Genomic DNA, 17519 nt, shown 5'->3' on the forward strand with positions numbered 1-17519 from the left:
TATGATCCATTGTTGATCTGCACACAGCTGTTGTCACGAACGTCGCACTCGCTTACGTCACTGTCATGAGACATTCTCGCAAAAAATCACGGTTTTAGTAACGCAGTAACACAGCGTTCCTACGGGAAAGTAACGGTAATCTAATTATTGTTTTTGCAATAGTAATCCCTTACTTTACTCGTTACTTGAAAAAGTAATCGGATTACAGTAACGCGTTACAAGTAACACGTTACTGCCCATCTCTGATCATGACTACATTCATTTTTCATTTACAGTCTATAGTTTATCACATCTGGGACAACAAACCTGAAGGGATTTTCTTTAAAACAGCACAACAGTTAAAAACAAAAACATTAAAGTTTCAATGATCCAAACTGTCCACTGATGATCTGCACTTGTTACACTTGGAAACCGAAACCATTACTCAGGCTAACAAACAACAAAAACAAGCATCACAGCTTTAAAACAGTTTGATTATTTATTTGCATGACAGTATTAATTACCTCTTCTTGTGAAAACCAGCCCCTCTAGATTTTGCAGATTTGGGAAATTATTGCAAGCAAAGACATTTGATTCCAAGTGGCTTCCTTATTTGTATGTATACAGATTTCTATATAAAAGAACATTTTTTTGCTGAATTCACTGTTCTTCTGTGAGAAAAGTGCTACTTTTTGGGATGTTGAAGACTAAACGAACAACGCTGCAATGGTCTGATTTTGGACAAATGTTGTACAGGTAATCACAGCTGCATTTGTGGCTCACATCACTTGAAATGAGGCGAAATTCTTTTTTTTTTGGCGTTTAAAATGCAGATTTAAAGACTCCAAAATCCTGGGGAAAGTGAAATATAAGCAAACATCATCGAGATTATTACCCTTTTTTAAAAAGAAAAGAAAAACAAAGTACTGTAATAGCCACAGTCACTAACAATAAAGCCAAAGATAGCTAGCTAGCTAGAAAGGTAAATACTGTTGGTAGTTACACGCTATGTGACAAAGCTATGAGGAAGACAGCAAGTTGATCCTTGATCAAAGTAGCTACTATTCAGTCACGCTTTTTGGGAAAAGCAACGCATTTCATTGCTTAATCGAGAGTTGTAAAAAAGTAAGCGCAGATATAAAACAAGGAATGATATGAAAGCAGTAAAAACCGACAATCCTCATCTAAACCTATTGTTGTAGAGACTAGTGAGAAAGGCCACGAGGTTCACAGAGAGAGAACATGAGAAAAGTCCTACAGTAAAAAGCTTCAAACAAGGCAGTCCAGCAAACAAATGTGCATTTAAATAGAAAGGCAAACTTTACACTTATTACAGTATAGCTTCAAGGTTCACTCATTCACAGTCACTCATTCATTCAGGCGTGATGTCTTATTTCTCCCGCATCCATCGTAGGTCCACGTGTGGCCGGCAACGTCTCTTCACGAATGCAACTTAAAGACACTTTAAAATGAACGTCTTTTTGTCAGAACTCTCTGACAGCATCTCTCCACAAAAACAAACCGGTGAACTTGTAAGTGCACTCATGCAGACCAGGAGCAGCTGGTGGTACCATTTGAGTAATCTCACAAACTGCTGACAGGTGAATAATCACAGAGTTGACGTGAACTTCTCTGGTAAAAAGCTTAAAAACAGTGAAAAGCGTTCAGCAGTAGAGCTGATGTTCTCTGGATATAAAACAATTCGGTACAGATGTGAGAAAAAGTTACGCAAACGTCCGTATTTTTACTTGAAGTATGAAATGCTCTTTGAATCTTGAGGGATTCGGGTTTCATTTGGACTCTGGTGTTTCTGCACCCAGTACCCTGTACTCTCACAGTACCCTGTAGCGCAAAGAAAAGGCTGCCTTCAAAATAAAAGTGCCATTGTATACTCTTCTCAAATAATTAGAAAGCTGGAAGTACGCAATGAAATTCATGTCTTTGAAGGAATGCTGAACTGGATAAGAAAAAGATTTGTGACTTCACTTCACAAGGAAGTGCTGCAGAAGTGCTTCCAAAGGTCTTCCTTCCAAATTCCCGTGCAAAACAAAGCACAGCTGTTTTCTTCTGTGTGTATCTTCAGTCTTTTAAAGGAAGTTTAACAAAACGAAAGTAAATCACAGCCTCGGTCTACGGTCAGAAAAAAATAACGAGCAAGTACTTTAGGTTCAACAAGTCTCATTTGCAATTAAAATACATTCAAAACCTTCATTTACATCGATTTTGAGCAGAATTTGGTGGAACGTGTACGAATACAATCGCACATTTGAAGGATTTTTACAACTTGTGCGAGAATCTGATGTGAGACGGGATGAGATTCCACTTCTGCAGTCCCACAGTCTTTGCCGTGTTTGGGAAATGAACTATACTTCAAACATTCACCTGCAGGACTCTCGAGCTCCATATCTGACCCGCGGGCTGGTGGTGGATGCTCGGGGGCGGGGCTTCACTTTTAAACTGCGGATTTGTGGAGAAAACACCGGTCAGTCTTTTAGGCTGTTGATGTGAGCGCAGATCTTGAGGGCAGGGCCGAGCTTGATGTTCATGGTGGACATGAGATGCTCCTCCTTCAGCAGCAGCAGCGCCTGTCCATCAATTTCCTGCGACAGGAACTGGGAGGCGAGATCCTCGCACCCTGAGAGGACGACGCATAAAAGCACAGGTGGACAAAAATGCAAAGGTTGAAAATTATGGTACATTAACATTAATGCACACAGACGTTCGTGCATTAGCTCCAAATACAAACATTTACACAACAAATAAAAGCATCAAGTTCGAGATGGAAACAGATGAACTCCAGATTAATGCGTCACATTAATATGAAACTGGTCTGTTTGTTATTTTAACTGTACAGTATTAACAATGTTGATAAGCATGAAACAGCAAATTAAAAGAAGAACTGATCAAAACATCAATTATTGCACTTGAATATAAAAGCAGAGCAACACAAGATAAACATCAGCAGTAGCCAGAAAACAGCTAATTCAGGAGCACTGCCGTTCATTTTCCTCTTTACCCCCATTCCCATCATCTATCAGTTCAGGAGGTCACAGATTCCTCAGAGGGAGAGATGCTGGAAGGGCTTTAAAAATACTGGTGGCCACCATGCTACCCGTCTGCCTCCTAGCACAAACCCCTATGGTGCCAATTTCAACATCCTGCATCACCTTGCCCTCGAGTTAACTCATTCAGAAGATAACTCGACCTCTGACCTTGACCGTGAAGTCGAGCCTTTTATCTTTATGTGAATCAGTGCTGCATTATAGGATCAAAAATCAGATCTTCTAACCTTGCAGTGAGGAAATAAACTGTGACACTTCCTCCACGCTCCACTGGGAGGGGCTAGCAGGCAGGCAGGTGGGCGGTGGTGAGCTCTCTGCTGGGAGCGGAGGAGGCGGCTGGTGGCAGGATGCTGAGGAGGCCGGCGAGAGAGACATGGGGTCATCTTCATCCTCCTCTACGCTGGACTCCTCATCTGAATGGCTCGACTCGGATCGGCACTACAAGCAGAGGAAGAAAAAAAAAAGCAGCAGCGTTCACTAGTGTCCCGGTCTGCTTGCAAAAACATGAACATAGGCTACAAGGACAAAACCCCGTCTGCATATTTAAAGATTAGAGCTGCACAGACGAGGATTGTTACAGTTTATAAAAAAGGAGTACAAACCTCGAGATACCTGAGCACTAGGGCTGCCACGATTAATCAACTAGTCACGATTACGTCGACTATCAAAATCGTCAACGACTGATTTTAATAGTCGACGCGTCGTTTGAAGCTTTGTAAGATCACAAAAGACGCAGGAATAAGTAGTAGGATTTAAGAGTGTAATAACGGACTGAAACAGAAGATGGCAGCACTGCATGTACAAGGATGCCAGCTGCCGTTAAACCCCGAAGAAGAAGAAGCTGTGTCCCAGAATTCATAGAGCGGCCCAGTTCAGTTTCCAACAATGGCGGCAGCTAGTTAGTTTTAATATTACTCTTATTATTCTTTCTGGGTCACAAAATAAACGTTTAACATATTTTCAGGCGAGAATGTAGCTGTGTAAACCTCAAATATCTGCTCAGTTTATCAAGACACCACATATTTTCAAAAGCGCTCCGACGTTTTCGGAGACGTCTGTTAGCCACTAGCTCGATAGCTAGCCGGGGTAAAGGCTAACTAGAGCCGTGAGAACACCGGACTCCGGCAAATAATTTTCAAACCCACCGCCGTCTTTCGCTACTCAGGTTAAACATGATAAATAAGTCACTTAGATAACTTAAAAATGTTATTGTTTGGATTTTTTTTTAGTATTTTCTTTGTTCCTGAGTAAATTGGTTTGGCTTTTTAGTTAGCACATACCTTAAACACTTAAAGCTGTAAGCTAATGATAGTTATATAAGAGCAGATGCTGCTGGTGCAATAAGCTGTACGTTTTACGTCCAATGGATGATGATCTGATTAGTCACTACTTGCAAAAATAATCGGTGACTAGTTGACTATCAAAATAAAATAATAAGTTTGTGGCAGCCCTACTGAGCACTGTCACAGAGAAGCAAGTAACGGTATAACTTTCCATCTAGTGGCTTCAAAAGGCTCATCATGCATACAAGTGAAAAATGCACATTTAGATGGATTCAGGTCTATTTTTGCTGTTACATGAAGTTTGTGTTGAGGAGTCAACATTTGGTTTGGGGCCAGTTTGTAACAATGGAGGAGAAATTTAAAGGGGCTCTTTTATGCTTATTTACTCTGCATTTCTATTCTTTACTCGGCATAATTCACAGTGTATTTGTGTTAATCTGGGCTTCTGAGCTCACAGCCAGAGTGGTGTGAAATGACCACACTGGGGATATCTCCTCTGAAACAGAGCTTCAGCAGTCTGAAGCCTGAGCTTTGACTAATGGATTATTTGTATGTACACTGACATCATTATTAGAAAGAGATCGCCCTCCTCGCACAATTATATTTGTGTGCTCCTCCATCCGTGTTGTTGTCCCTGAGCACAAACCCAGATCTATAGAGAAGTTTAATGTGGTTACAAGTGAAGCTATTTAACAAAAAACACTTCCCAGGAAGCTGAAAGCTGCGGTAGAAGCAGATCATTTTGAACGTGATCGCAATTATTGACAAATGGGTGTCAAGTTCTAGCATCCAAGTATGTTTAAAACTGCTTAAAGTTGCATTTCTGCCAATGGGATGATAGAAAAGTAATAAATTGACTGATAAAGGTGTAAAAAAATATTACGTGTTTTGCAGAGTTAAACATACAAACGTTAAAAATATTTGGAGCCAAATATTTTGCACATATCAACACTTACAGGCTTTATTAAGAGGCCACTAAAGTTTAAAAACCCTAAAGTTTGAAATCCATCAGACAAATCTCTGAGCCCACCATCTCGTCTGCTGGTTCGTCTTCTTTCGGCTGCTCCCAGATCATCAGCCTCTTTCTTACCACCTTCTGTCACACCAACACTCTGCATGTCCTCCTTCACTACATCCATGAATCTTCTCTGTGGTCTCCTGCTTTTCCTCTATATTCAACATCCTCTGCCCAAAATATCCACTAACCCTCCTCTGCACAGGTCCAAACCACATCAGCCTTGGCTCTCCAACTGCATCTCCAAACTGCTCAACCTGAGCCGTCCCTCTGATGCACTTGTTTCTAAACAAATGCAATGCTTTTGCTCTCCACACAGACCTCTTACCTGCATGTGAGCAAAGGCTATTTAAATGTGATCAAAGCAGGAAAGGCTCCAGTACAACTACACAGATCAGTTATCAGCTGGGATCGGACTGTATAATCCTGCCTCACCTTGGCAGGTACGGGCCTCCCTGCTATCTTGGCACTGGCTATTTCTGAGCTGGTCCTGCGGGGAACCCTCCTCCTGGCGATTCCTCCCTCGTCGTCCGAGTTGGAGAGGTGTCCGCGGCTCTGATCCCGATCCGAAGAGTGATCTTGAGCTTGACGCTGGCCGTGACCCTGCCGCACGCTGAAGTGCTGCCTGAAGCTGACGTTGTACCTGGGGAACCAATACATACTGTATCGTAGACAAAGAGTGACATATACGGTACTGAAGCCAAGACGAGCAACACACAGTTTTTGTCTCTTTGCACCGTACGCGGCATATAAGCTATACACGTGTAGCGGGCAAAGGGACAAATACAAAGCAGAAGCAGAAAATGTAAAATCATAAGCTGACAGCATACTGTAACAAACAATGCAGACAGCGCATTGTTTTCTACTGAAACGTGTCACATAATAAATACAGTGTACATTTTAATACGGAGCACATTCAGAGGAGAAACAAAGCGTCCTCCGCTGTACTGCGAGGTCACATGCTGCATGTGAAAGTGGATGAAGTGAGGCTATCACAATATGTAAACACAGAAAAAAAACATGACAACAGAAAAACACACAAGCTGTGAAATTTACAGCTGGAGCCACCTGAGAATTCACACTAAAGTCCCGTTTTAGATAACATTTAGTGGGTCACATCTTTAGTAACACTGGCTTCTGATATCGATTCATTATATATCAGTATTTCCCCACACACACACACACACACACACACACAATAGTCTTTGGCAGCTCTGGGATTTAAAGTCATTTTGTGTCCTTTTTTTTTTTTTTTTTTTTTAAATGTCTTTTAGCCATTGGCTGGCATGTTCTCCCCAAGCTTGCATGGGTTCCCTCTGAGTACTTTGGCTTCCTCCCACAGTCTAAAGACACATACGTTATGTTGTTGTTGTGACTGTAAAATGACCCCTAGGTGTCCCTCTGTTAGCCCTACAACAGCCTGGTGACCAGTCCATGGTGTACGCAGCCTTTTGTCTCATGACAGCTGGGATAGGCCATAGTTGACATCATCTTGACACATGAAGCGCCTTGAGGCGACTTTTGTTGTGATTTGGCGCTATATAAATAAAATTTAATTGAATTGAATCTTTCATCCAAGAGAACAGAAAACTGTACTGTACAGTCTCCTCACTCTTACTCAAGCTCACTTGATGCTAAACAGCTGGCATAGCCCATCCTGTTTCAGATGGGTAACCCTTCTGTTTGTTATAAATTTATATATATATATGTATATGTGTATATATTAGGGGTGCAACGATACTCGTATCAATATTGAACTGTTCATACAGTGCTTTCGGTTCGGTACGCATATGTATCAAACAATACAATTTTTTTTAAAATTTATTTTATCAACTTTTCTTCTGACGATGCTGTCTGTGTTGAGCGCTCAGTGGATCTGCGTTCGACTACTCCGCCTAGGCTGCACTGTCAAGCGCAGATCCACTGAGCACAGCGCAAGCTAGCGAGACAGAAGCTAAGCTAGTTGCAACATGGCAAATTGAACCTCCCCCACCCTCATTCAGATGTGGCCTTTGGAACCATTTTGGTTTTCATGTGACGTATGACCCTGAAGGTAAGCGCGTCATGGACTAAAGTAAAACAGTATGTTGGATGTGCCACGCAATGCTCAATTACATGGGTGGGAACTAGTGTGTTAGCACAGTTAGCTCGTTAACGTGTTGACGCTGTCCAGCTGAAGCACGGGACATCCGCGGTAGCTTGTTAACGGAGATTTGCCGTGTTGTGGCGTTAACGTCATTTCAGATTAACGCTGACAGCACTAGCGGGAACACAACGAATATGACTGCACATTTACTCTGACATCATCCTAGCGGAAAGACAAGTGGAAGCAGACAAAAACAACAAGCACGCATACAAACTTTACCCGAGTCATTTAGACAGCCGTTAGCACATGATTCTCCTTATGGGGACCTGATATGTTTAATATGCTGCTGAGAATATAGCCCAGAAGAAGCTTTTATTTTGAAAAGAGCCATTTCTCTGTAATAAACTCTCTTTTCCAAAGATGAGTGATTTCTCCATCAGATAGATTTATTTTTTATCCCTTTGTTGTTTCAGCAACATTAAATTTAAAAACTGTACTTTTGAGTTAAAATATATATTTATAACTTTAATAAATGACAAATTAAAAAAGCATGAACATTTTTTTGTATTGAAAAAATATTGAACCATGAAACCAAAGTATCGAACCGAACCGAACCGTGAATTTTGTGTATTGTTGCACCCCTTATATATACATATATATATGCGCAGTCGATTCTACTAAAGCAGTCAGCCTTCAGCTGCAGTTCTAGATGCTACAGTTTGCAGATGGGAAAGCAGACGTTATTATATGAAGGATTTATTTTGGGCACGCACATGCACTGCATGGCACAATTACAGTGCAGTCATGTGGGAAACACTGTATATAACTAAGAACTAAAAGCCTCAAAGAGGATTGAGGTTTTGAGCTTCATGCAGTTTTGTTTGACTTCAAGATATCCAAATCTTACTGCTCAGCATCTATGACAAACTGCACTGTAACTAGAAACAGACGTTCATCACTCGCACTGTGAAATAAGCTGAAGTGGCTGCAGCTGTTTGCAGTACAGTGATTTATTCTGTATATGTTTCATGCATTTGAAGTACCTCTTGGCACAAGACATGGAGCAGAACCTTTTGGTGCCTCGGAACTGGCTGGCAGGAGCAAAGTTTTTACAGTATTCACACTTCAGCACTGAGGAGAGAGTTTAGAGACAGAACAAAGCAGATGGTGAATAATACACAAACGCAAACGTGGTATTATATACTCCAGTGGGTTATGAGTCCTGGTCCACACACAGAAAATCAGACTGCGATGATATTTTCTTGCGATGTCGCGCTGCCTGCGGTTTAGACTCAGAGGTGGGAAATTCCCAGCTTGAAAGTTATAATTAAAGTCTTTATGCTTTCCTGCAGCCCAGCTCAAACAAACAAGGCAAACAAGGCTCATCTTGTTACACAACATTAAATCCCATAAGCCATGTCCATGTTATAATGTTAAAGGGACAATCACCAAAAAATCAAAACAAAAAAACTATTCATATTGTTCATATTTTCCTTACAATTCTCTACATTCATAATGCTCAAAATATTTTATGTGTTTCAGTTTTGAAGATATCAGCTGTACCAAGGTCTGCCTGTAATATACATTACTGTAATATACTGTCCAGTATGGCAGTCACAGTGTGCCGTATAAAGAAAAAACTGCAGCGAATCATGACTGTGTGACTTAAAAGAAGAAAATGAGAATCTAGCGAGAAAACTGGGCGCACCAAGTAAATAACTAAAAATCTAGAGGATAATAAAACGCTAACGGCCAAAGAACAACAACAATAAAACATGTACTACGGCTAATGCACAGAGACTTCAGCAATGCAGAAATCACATTTTGATTTTCAAGATTTTAAGAGCCGTTTGTCATGCAGAGGCAACTTGTGATTCTGATTTCAGCCCTTAAACGCGTCTTTAAAGCAGCAGTGCTTTAAGCAGTCTGGCTGTTACCTGTTGCTGTGGTAACAGTCTCCGACGGGTTAGTGTCTGGACTGTCGTTAGTCAAATCTTCACCAGCCGAGTCCTTGACCGGACCGCAGACCTGTCAAACACAAATTCAGTTTAAGAATCAGCGACCGACAAAAAGAAGAAAAACAAAACAAAAAATAAACTACAAATCCCATCTACTCACAGGGAAAGGCTCCGCCCCCTCCTGGATCACAAAGCCCTCTATGAGGTGTGTAAGAACCTGCGGTTTAACCACAGCTTGAGGTGGAGGAGCTCTCTCACCCTGACCACAAGTCCCACGGGACACCAGCAGCACTGGAGAAGGAGAGGATGCAGGCGGAGGAGGTGGAGGAGGAGGAGCAGCAGAGCCTGGAGAGGTGAGAGGAAGATAAATACTGTTTTTCACCGAGTGTGTGTGTTGACAGTATTTTACAGGGATGCATTTCTATGTTATTACCTGCATCGACGGGATTGGCTGGCATGGCCGAGGCGTGATCTCTGACTGGCTGGAGCCGTGGAGGGGAGGGGCCGTGTTCGTCGTTGGCTGAATTCGAGTCTGATTTTCTTTTCAGAGAGCCAGTCGTCTGTTTACTCTAAACAAAAAGTGCCAACAGATACAGACAGACACTGAGAGTGATTGTAGGATGTAATATTTACACAAGGAAGGAGCAGTTATGGCTGAGTAGCGTGTTTGTTGTCGTGCTAGAACCCAGAATCACCATCTGTGACGTGTAGAAACGTGTGTGGGTTAGAAAAACATCACTTAAATCCTGCTTCAGCTGACCTGTGGCGTCTGACCTCCTGATGAGTCTCCATTGGTGGTTACACCAGCTGATGCTGCTCTCTGCTCTTCGGTCACCAGGTGGAGAGAGAGGGAGGAGCGAGACAGTGAGGGGGGAGGAGATGAAATGGTGGAGGGCTGGGAAGAGGCGGGGCTTGAAGCCAGCTGTCCGTTCTGACTCTGTCCAGAGCTCTGATTGGCTTGTGGATGCACCTGAGACACCTGAGCCAAGGGGGGAGCCTCCTGGGGTGACTGAAGCGTCTTCAGCCCCACCCCTCGGCCGACGACTCCACCCTCCCTGGAAGCGATGGACGCCACCATGGTGAGCAGACTAGAGGAGCTGCTGAGGACGGCGGCACCATCCTGGCTGCAGCTGCCACGGGCCAGAGCGAGAGCCTGGGCGTTTCCGAGTGTGCTCTGCCTGGCTCCCACTATCTGCACCGGGATGTGAGGCGTGTGGGGAGGCTGGCCGGAGCTAGCAGGCGGCGGGGCGGGCAGGATGGGAGGGGGGTTCCTTGAAGGAAGCTGGAGGGGCAGGCGGAGCCCCTGTAAAGTTTTAGGTTGGATGGGGATGGGTCCGTTTCCGTGGCCTGATTTCTCAGCGCCGAGTGAGGTTTTCTGTAGAGGCTGCACCACCAGAGTCTGAGCGTTGACCGCTGGTTTGATGGTTGCCGTGCCCACCGGGTACCCGTGGGGCTGAGATGTGGCGTTGGATGTCAGGACCAGAGTATGTGCTGCTGTGGGAGCTGTGGTTCCTGTGGTGAGGGTTCGAGTACCGTGGAGTAAGAGCTGGGAGAGAGGGATGGAAGACGACGAGGACGACGAGGCACCGGAAGAAGAGGCGGGGTGAGCTTTGAGATTGGTAGGCTGGGGGTAGGTGGGGATTTTGATGTGGGATGGCTGGGGCTGAGGCTGGCTTGGTTTGGTGGGGGACTGAGGGGTAGACTGGTGGGAGGGCTGGACCAGCGAGTAGGCAGCTGGGAAAATAAAAATGAAAATATATTAGTGTCTATTTAGTGACTCATCGCATTTAAAATGGCAGTTCACCCCCAAATTAACCTTACGTTACATATAAAAGCATTTAAACCTGAATCACTGTTATGAATTTGCACCAATATTATTATAACTAAAATGAGAAAGTCCAAATTAAGTTTCCGTTCCTTTAATTTTTGCCAACTCCACCACAGGCTCCATCATCATATGTTTAATTCCTCTTCTTTCTTTCCTACCTGAGTCACTTCTCTCTGGGGCTTCGGTCTTAACACCCACACCTTTAGGACCCGACAGACCTCGCATGGCTAGATTCTGTACCTGGAGATGGAGCACAGAGCAAACGTTTGGGTGAAAACACCCATCTGTCACTTTGTTGCTGAAGAAAGAAAGAATGTAGCTGTGTCCCAATTCAGGGTCTGCACGCTTGAAGTACGCATTTTAAGTACGATTACGTCACCGCCACGTGACGACGGCTGTCCCAATTCGAAGTGTACTTCAAATGCATACTCCAAATGCGCCGTCGATTTCCCCAAATATCAAGCGTGGTCCGGTGCACGCTTCGTGGTCCCATATATCCCACAATTCATAGCGCGGCGGTGGGTGTGGATAATTGTGCCGCAAAATACGGCAGAAGGGAGCGGCCAAGAGTGAACTGTCAAAGGTAAGTACTGAATATGACGTCACTTAATTATGTGCGAATGTTTAATAACGAAGAACATTAAAACATTGCTGTTGGCCACATGTGGCAAAGTTGTGTGACATTAGTGATGCTTGTACTTACAGCGTTAACTTGGTTGTAAAGCATATCTATATATATATATCTATATATCTATATATCTCTATATATATATATATATCTCTATATCTATATATCTCTATATATATATATATATCTCTATATATATATATATATATATATATATCATAATAATCTGACAATACTATAATATTGGCCATGTTATATTTACATTACCACAGTGAGATGACTTTAGTCTCATGAACAACATCAGCTAATTGTTATTTACTAGCTAATCTTAAATGACTGTTCAGTACAGATATGAAGCCCTTGAATCATGTTTTACAGTCCTGTGGTCTCAGCCTCAGATACTCAACTATTCAAAGTGATGTCATGACAAAAATGACCAACAAAACATTTTTCTCCTTCATTTCTGTCAAACAAAGCTGTTTGTAACGTTTCTCGCGGTTAGTATCATGGTTGCTAGGCAACCTGAACAGCGCGACGAAGGCTAGACCGTCCCATTTCACAAGCCTCTCACTTCCGCACTTCTCGTACTTATAGTACGAGCCGTACGTAGTACGCGTAGTGCGCGTACTTCAAGCGTGCAGACCCTGAATTGGGACACAGCCTGTGTCTTCAAGCCATGAGAACATTTGTATGTTAGCCACACACCTGGTCGTTATCAGATTGGCTGCTGGATGAGGAAGTCGGAGGCACTTCCTGCTGCTGTTGCTGCTGAGCCTGTGGCTGCTGGGCAACAGTTGCCACAGCAGTAGTCGCAGTGCTGCCGGGCATGAAAATGAGCTGGGAGGGGATAGGCGTCCTAAGGGAGCGGTTCACCTGCACGACAAAAAGACATTAAAGCCGTTAAAATGCACAAAACTGAGTTGCCGCACATAAACCATCTGATCAAACTCACTCTCAGGTACATCTGGCCCTGCCCTCCGGCTGTCCCGCTAAGCAGCACCGATTGGCTGATTGTGGATGTTGCTGAGGCACCCATTGGACGGCTGCTGGTTGTAGACCCTGATCCAGATGTTACATTGACCTGAAGAACAGGAACGTGCGTCTTTAAGATTCTTTGTGGCTCGAAGGAAAAGAAGCGCTACTGATTTTGTGGCATAAAGAGCTATCGTTTCTGTCTGATTACGTACTGCGGTTGTGCTGGTAGTCTGAGAAGAGCTACTGCTGGAGGGGCTTGACTGACGACTGGCAGCCAGAGTGGCCTTAAAAAAACAAAGAAAGTAAAACGAAGAAAGGGAAGAGACAGAGAAAAAGCAGCTTAAGGTTTCAATAAACTCCAAACAAAATGAAAACTGAGATGTTTACAGAGGCTGTTGTGTGGTTGATGCAAAATATGCTCAGCTTTGTTTCTGGCCACAAAGCCTCCATGTTTTACAGCCCACAGCTGTCCAGCATCGACTGCAGACGTGGCCTCCCCACCTTTTTCTTGTGCTTGCATGGGATGCATGCAAGTAGGTGGCACAGACGCAATCAATCCATCTCATGCAACGCTGTTACAGCGTCATCAAGCATCATTTTATTTCTTACAACAGTTTTTCTTTGTGCTTTGCAAACAACACGTGCAGGATGTTTATAACGTCCTTTACTTGAAAGAAACAAAGTGAAATGTGGAATTTGCACACACCTTTACCTGTTGCACAGCTGCCAGGTTCTGCAGCTGTGCTGCGTTGTTGATCTGCTGCTGCAGCATCAGCTGCTGGAAGTACTGAGCGGCATTGGGCTGCCTCTGTAACGCCTGCAGGGCCTGGAGGGAGGAGCAGACGGCCAAAAATGAAAACCGAAGGAGGGACAGCATTTGGAGAAGGAGAAGAAAGCAAAAAAGGGGGAGGGAGGAACGGAGCACGAAGGAAGTAAAGTGCTGTGAAAAGACGGGGATGGAAAACATGACAGCAAAGAGTCCGAAGAAGACATGAAAGAGTGAGGGATGGGAGAAATTTAGGATGGAAAAGGAAGTGCAGAGAAAATTGAGGGGATAGAGCAGGCCGAGAGAAACGAGTGCAGAGAGAGAGCGAAGCTGCAGAAACCTGCCAGCTGCCTGATGTATGAGGGGAGGCTCGTACAGTAATAAGTCGGGGGATGAAAGCGAGCGCGGCGGGCTGGATTAGTGTGTGCCCGGTGACAGAGACAGATGGCCGTGCAGGGTGACAAAAGCCTGAGAAAATAACACCCAGCCTCCATCACACCCAGCACGACTCGGTCTCTTTTCTTTACCCCCCCCCATTCAGTCAGTCTTCATCAGTTTCTGTCCATCGGCTAACACATAAATCAGAAATTATAAAGACAAATGAGCCGCACACACTTTCTGCCCCTGCTCACACGCACACAGTCCATGTTTACGCTGCAGCCAAAAACACAATTTGGACACGAAAATGCAAATTAATCATTTTCTATTAATTTTTATTACAATTTTGTTTACTGGCAGGATAATAAAACGCTCCGCCTACATCACAGTGAAGGTTTTGCTCCACTGAAACTGAAACGAGTTTTAAACTATGCAAAGGACCAAACGCTCCCACGAGTCCCTTTTTTAAAGTCTAGACCTGAATCTAGACCTGTATATGTGCAATCTAATCCCCAGGCATGCAACCTACTTTTAGCCCAACAATAACAACTCAAAGCAGAACAATGCCCCGTGCTGCCGGGCTATCACCCTCAAGCTATGGTTCAAGTGTGAGAACAGCGAGATATTAAAGATGGTAGGGGTCATTAAAGGCCACCCCATGAAGATTATGACCACTTCCTACTTGAGGAGGGGATAGTTTGAGGATGAGCACTGGTTTCTAATCAGGGATGTCTCCCTTTTTTCACATTTACAAACAAAGAAACGCATTTCCTGTCGAACAAAACTTACATTTTTAAGCATTTTGCCTTTTTCCCCTCTTTGTGCACAACAATCCTGGCACACTTGGAATATTACTGAGGCGCACAACTGTGGAAATCCAGTTAACTAACGTGTGTTTTTAACTGTTAAACTAAACTGATCTTAACCTGAATCCTAAAGTGTGAACCGAGCCTTTAAAAGGTTTTTCCATGAAGTGAGGACTCGGTGTCAGCGTGTGAAAATCAATGTGGTCTGGTCCTGTAGCCACACAGGTATAAACACTCACACCTACCTGGACCGCCTGCCTTTCATACAGAGACATGGAATTCATGGGAGAGGGGCGGGAGCTCGTCCCAGACGGAGCGCTTCCATTGGTCGAGGCCCCCTGCTGGTTCTGCTCTCCGTCTGTCTCCATGGCTGCTGAGGAGACAGATGAGGCGTCCGTCAGTCAAACACAGGATGAAACAAACACCACTTTCTCTCTCTGCGAGAGGCTGATGGATAGAGGAGGAGAAAAACCCCACAGCTGTCACGGTTCCTGACAAACAGCAGACCTCACCGAGTCGAGATGCTGTGAAACACTTTTTACAGCGTGGATGACTGATGTAGTTCTGCTGCTGGTTATTTTTAACACTTTCAACATTTTAAAATGTTTTCATTTTTTATGGCAGTAAATCACAACGACTGAGCGTCTCGCTGACAGCTGTTTCTTCCTATCGCCACCGTGGAGACGGACACAATGCTCCACAGACCAGTTTACACCTTTAAAGGGTCAATCAAGCTTTTCCTTTTTTCTGTCACACACACACTATAACGGATGGATTTAATATGGACGTTCATATGAAAGATTATATATACTTGAAACTTTGGTAAAGTATATGCAGTTTTTTCCTGCTTGGATCTGTAGGATGTCCAGATAAGGGCACATCTCAGGTATACAGAAGCTCCACCGACCTCCTGTTCAAACCTTCTGCTTACGAGGGGCAGCCAATCAGCAGAAAGTTGATCTAAGGGGCAGTCGATGAACTGAGTAGCTTCACCAAAGCCCAATATAAGACCGACCCACCACATTCTTGTTTTACATGCTGTGGACAAGCTGCAGGTTCAATTTTAACCCCCTCACACCAACCACACGTTACAACATGCATCCTGCAGACAGGAAGACTATGAAAGTACCTCTAAACTGCACGACTAAAATGATTATGAAATCAGGTTGCATTTACAGATTTGCCAAATTAATGTAAGTCAGGCTGTCACAAGGATTGTGGTAAAAAAAACAAAATCATAATAATAATATTCTTTACATATATGCAGAAAATGAGGGAAAAATTTGCAAAGAAAATATATCTGTCAAATCTATTCTTACTTAGTGTTGGGGTCATTTTGCAAATGCTTTAAACTCAAAATGCGAGAGCTGGAGGTGGAAAGGATTCTGCAACCATGCACAAAATTCAGTCATCTCTGATATTAAAGACGTGGATTTTTGACACAATGTTGCCGTCATCACCTTTATCATCAACGCATGGTTACTGTTACACACTAATCTGTGTGTAAGAAAAAGCAAATATTTGCTGTAACACATGAACCTCAGAGTGAAGTGATAAAAGACAGAAGTCTGTGCATTTTCTTCTTATTTCTGACCATTTGATAAACAAAGGTGTATTTTATGCTTGTGTGAATTAAAGCTCTGCATTAGATTTTTTTTTCTTGTTCCGTTTTGCACGTCTGGACATGCAGGAAACGTGAGGGGATGAAGATGGCAGCTGTAAAGATATAATTAACTGTAACATGCAATTTAAAAATGCACATTCATTTCCTCTTTGCAACAGTTTATCATTTTAATCAGGTTATCTGGTTTAGGTAGGAAGTCATTATAAAACATCCATTTTCGGGGGGGTCACAGGAATAAAACGGGGAAACGTGGTTTCGTACAAAGGCTCCTGCATGAGAAACATTTCCAAAAGCATCGCTCACACAGCCTTTCTGCATCTACTTCACCACCTTACAGGACTTGTTCAGACCAGGTGTTCACAATCATTTTTTTTTTTTTTTGCAGTTTCCTTTATCACTGCTCCTCCTCCTCCAACCATCCTGTCCCAGCACCTACAGTCTGCCTCCGTCTCCAGCCTCCAGCAGCTCAAAAACAGCCACCTGAGCAGCTCACACAGCGCTAACGTTAGCTAGCCATCCTCCATGTTTCAGACCAGTTAACACTGGATCCACCGGAGGCTACTCCTCCTAGCCTCCCGCTAGCCCCCCCGCCTCCACCGCTGCTGTCTGGCTCGTTAACGCGGCTCTCGCTCCGACCTTACCGTCACCGCTCCGGGTTCGTCCGGCTCCTCCTGCACCGGCTGCCCGCTGCAGAGCGACACCGAGCGATGCGACGATCCGCCGGGCTTCTTGTCTGCGTTGTGCCCGGTGCTGCTGCTCTTTTCGCCCGTCTTCTTCTTCTTCTCTGTGCAGGACGCTCGAAGCGGCAGCAGCAGCACTGATTTTACTGTTCTGCATAAATTTGCAGCTGATGTGTGGAAACGCCTCCTTTTTTTCTGCTCGGCCCTTTCCGGCGCTGCACGATGACGGAGCAGGACGGGGACAGGGGCTCACTTTACCCCCAAAGGCTTCGGGATCAACATGCTTAGCATGATCTCAAACTCTTCATGTTTTACTCGACACCAGAGTAGTTTTGCATTTTTCACAACTTGACATGATACTTGTTCATCCTGCACCTATATTCATCTGACACAAGGTGGTTCAGCTTCCTTCCCCTCCCTTCCTTCTGATTGGCTGAGACTTAACAACAGA

General features: G+C 44.0%; 1 protein-coding gene across 4 annotated transcripts; it reads right to left on the reverse strand.

Moving 5' to 3' along the window:
• Nucleotides 1-470: 470 nt before the first annotated feature.
• LOC102786111 (polyhomeotic-like protein 1) lies at nt 471-17247 on the reverse strand. Of its 4 annotated transcripts, none has more exons than XM_087835372.1 (15): nt 17030-17247; nt 15010-15134; nt 13521-13640; nt 13027-13098; nt 12792-12920; nt 12545-12712; nt 11370-11451; nt 10144-11117; nt 9817-9952; nt 9544-9728; nt 9363-9453; nt 8469-8556; nt 5775-6000; nt 3269-3479; nt 471-2614 (listed from the first exon to the last, which is right to left on the reverse strand). In XM_087835372.1, exons 1-15 carry the CDS (start codon nt 17223-17225, stop codon nt 2463-2465), a joined length of 2955 nt encoding a protein of 984 aa, XP_087691498.1. In that variant the 5' UTR covers nt 17226-17247; the 3' UTR covers nt 471-2462. The 4 variants fall into 4 exon arrangements, with proteins under 4 accessions (XP_087691498.1, XP_087691499.1, XP_087691502.1 ...); XM_087835373.1 differs by having other exon boundaries at nt 13527-13640; nt 15010-15137; XM_087835376.1 differs by having other exon boundaries at nt 5775-5982; nt 15010-15137.
• Between the last annotated feature and the right edge of the window lie 272 nt (nt 17248-17519).

Source organism: Neolamprologus brichardi, chromosome 22 (genome assembly GCF_056152115.1).
Source record: "Neolamprologus brichardi isolate AB-2024 chromosome 22, ASM5615211v1, whole genome shotgun sequence".
NCBI lineage: Eukaryota > Metazoa > Chordata > Actinopteri > Cichliformes > Cichlidae > Neolamprologus > Neolamprologus brichardi.

What these genes read in the sequence shown, in the direction of transcription:
- LOC102786111 (XM_087835371.1), bottom strand. Translation starts at nt 17,225, where the DNA reads ATGCAGAACAGTAAAATCAGTGCTGCTGCTGCCGCTTCGAGCGTCCTG. An exon ending in ACGAACCCGGAGCGGTGACG is followed by an intron (nt 15,138 to 17,029) that starts GTAAGGTCGGAG and finishes CTGTCTCCTCAG; the next exon opens with CAGCCATGGAGACAGACGGA. An exon ending in ATGAAAGGCAGGCGGTCCAG is followed by an intron (nt 13,641 to 15,009) that starts GTAGGTGTGAGT and finishes TCCTCCCTCCAG; the next exon opens with GCCCTGCAGGCGTTACAGAG.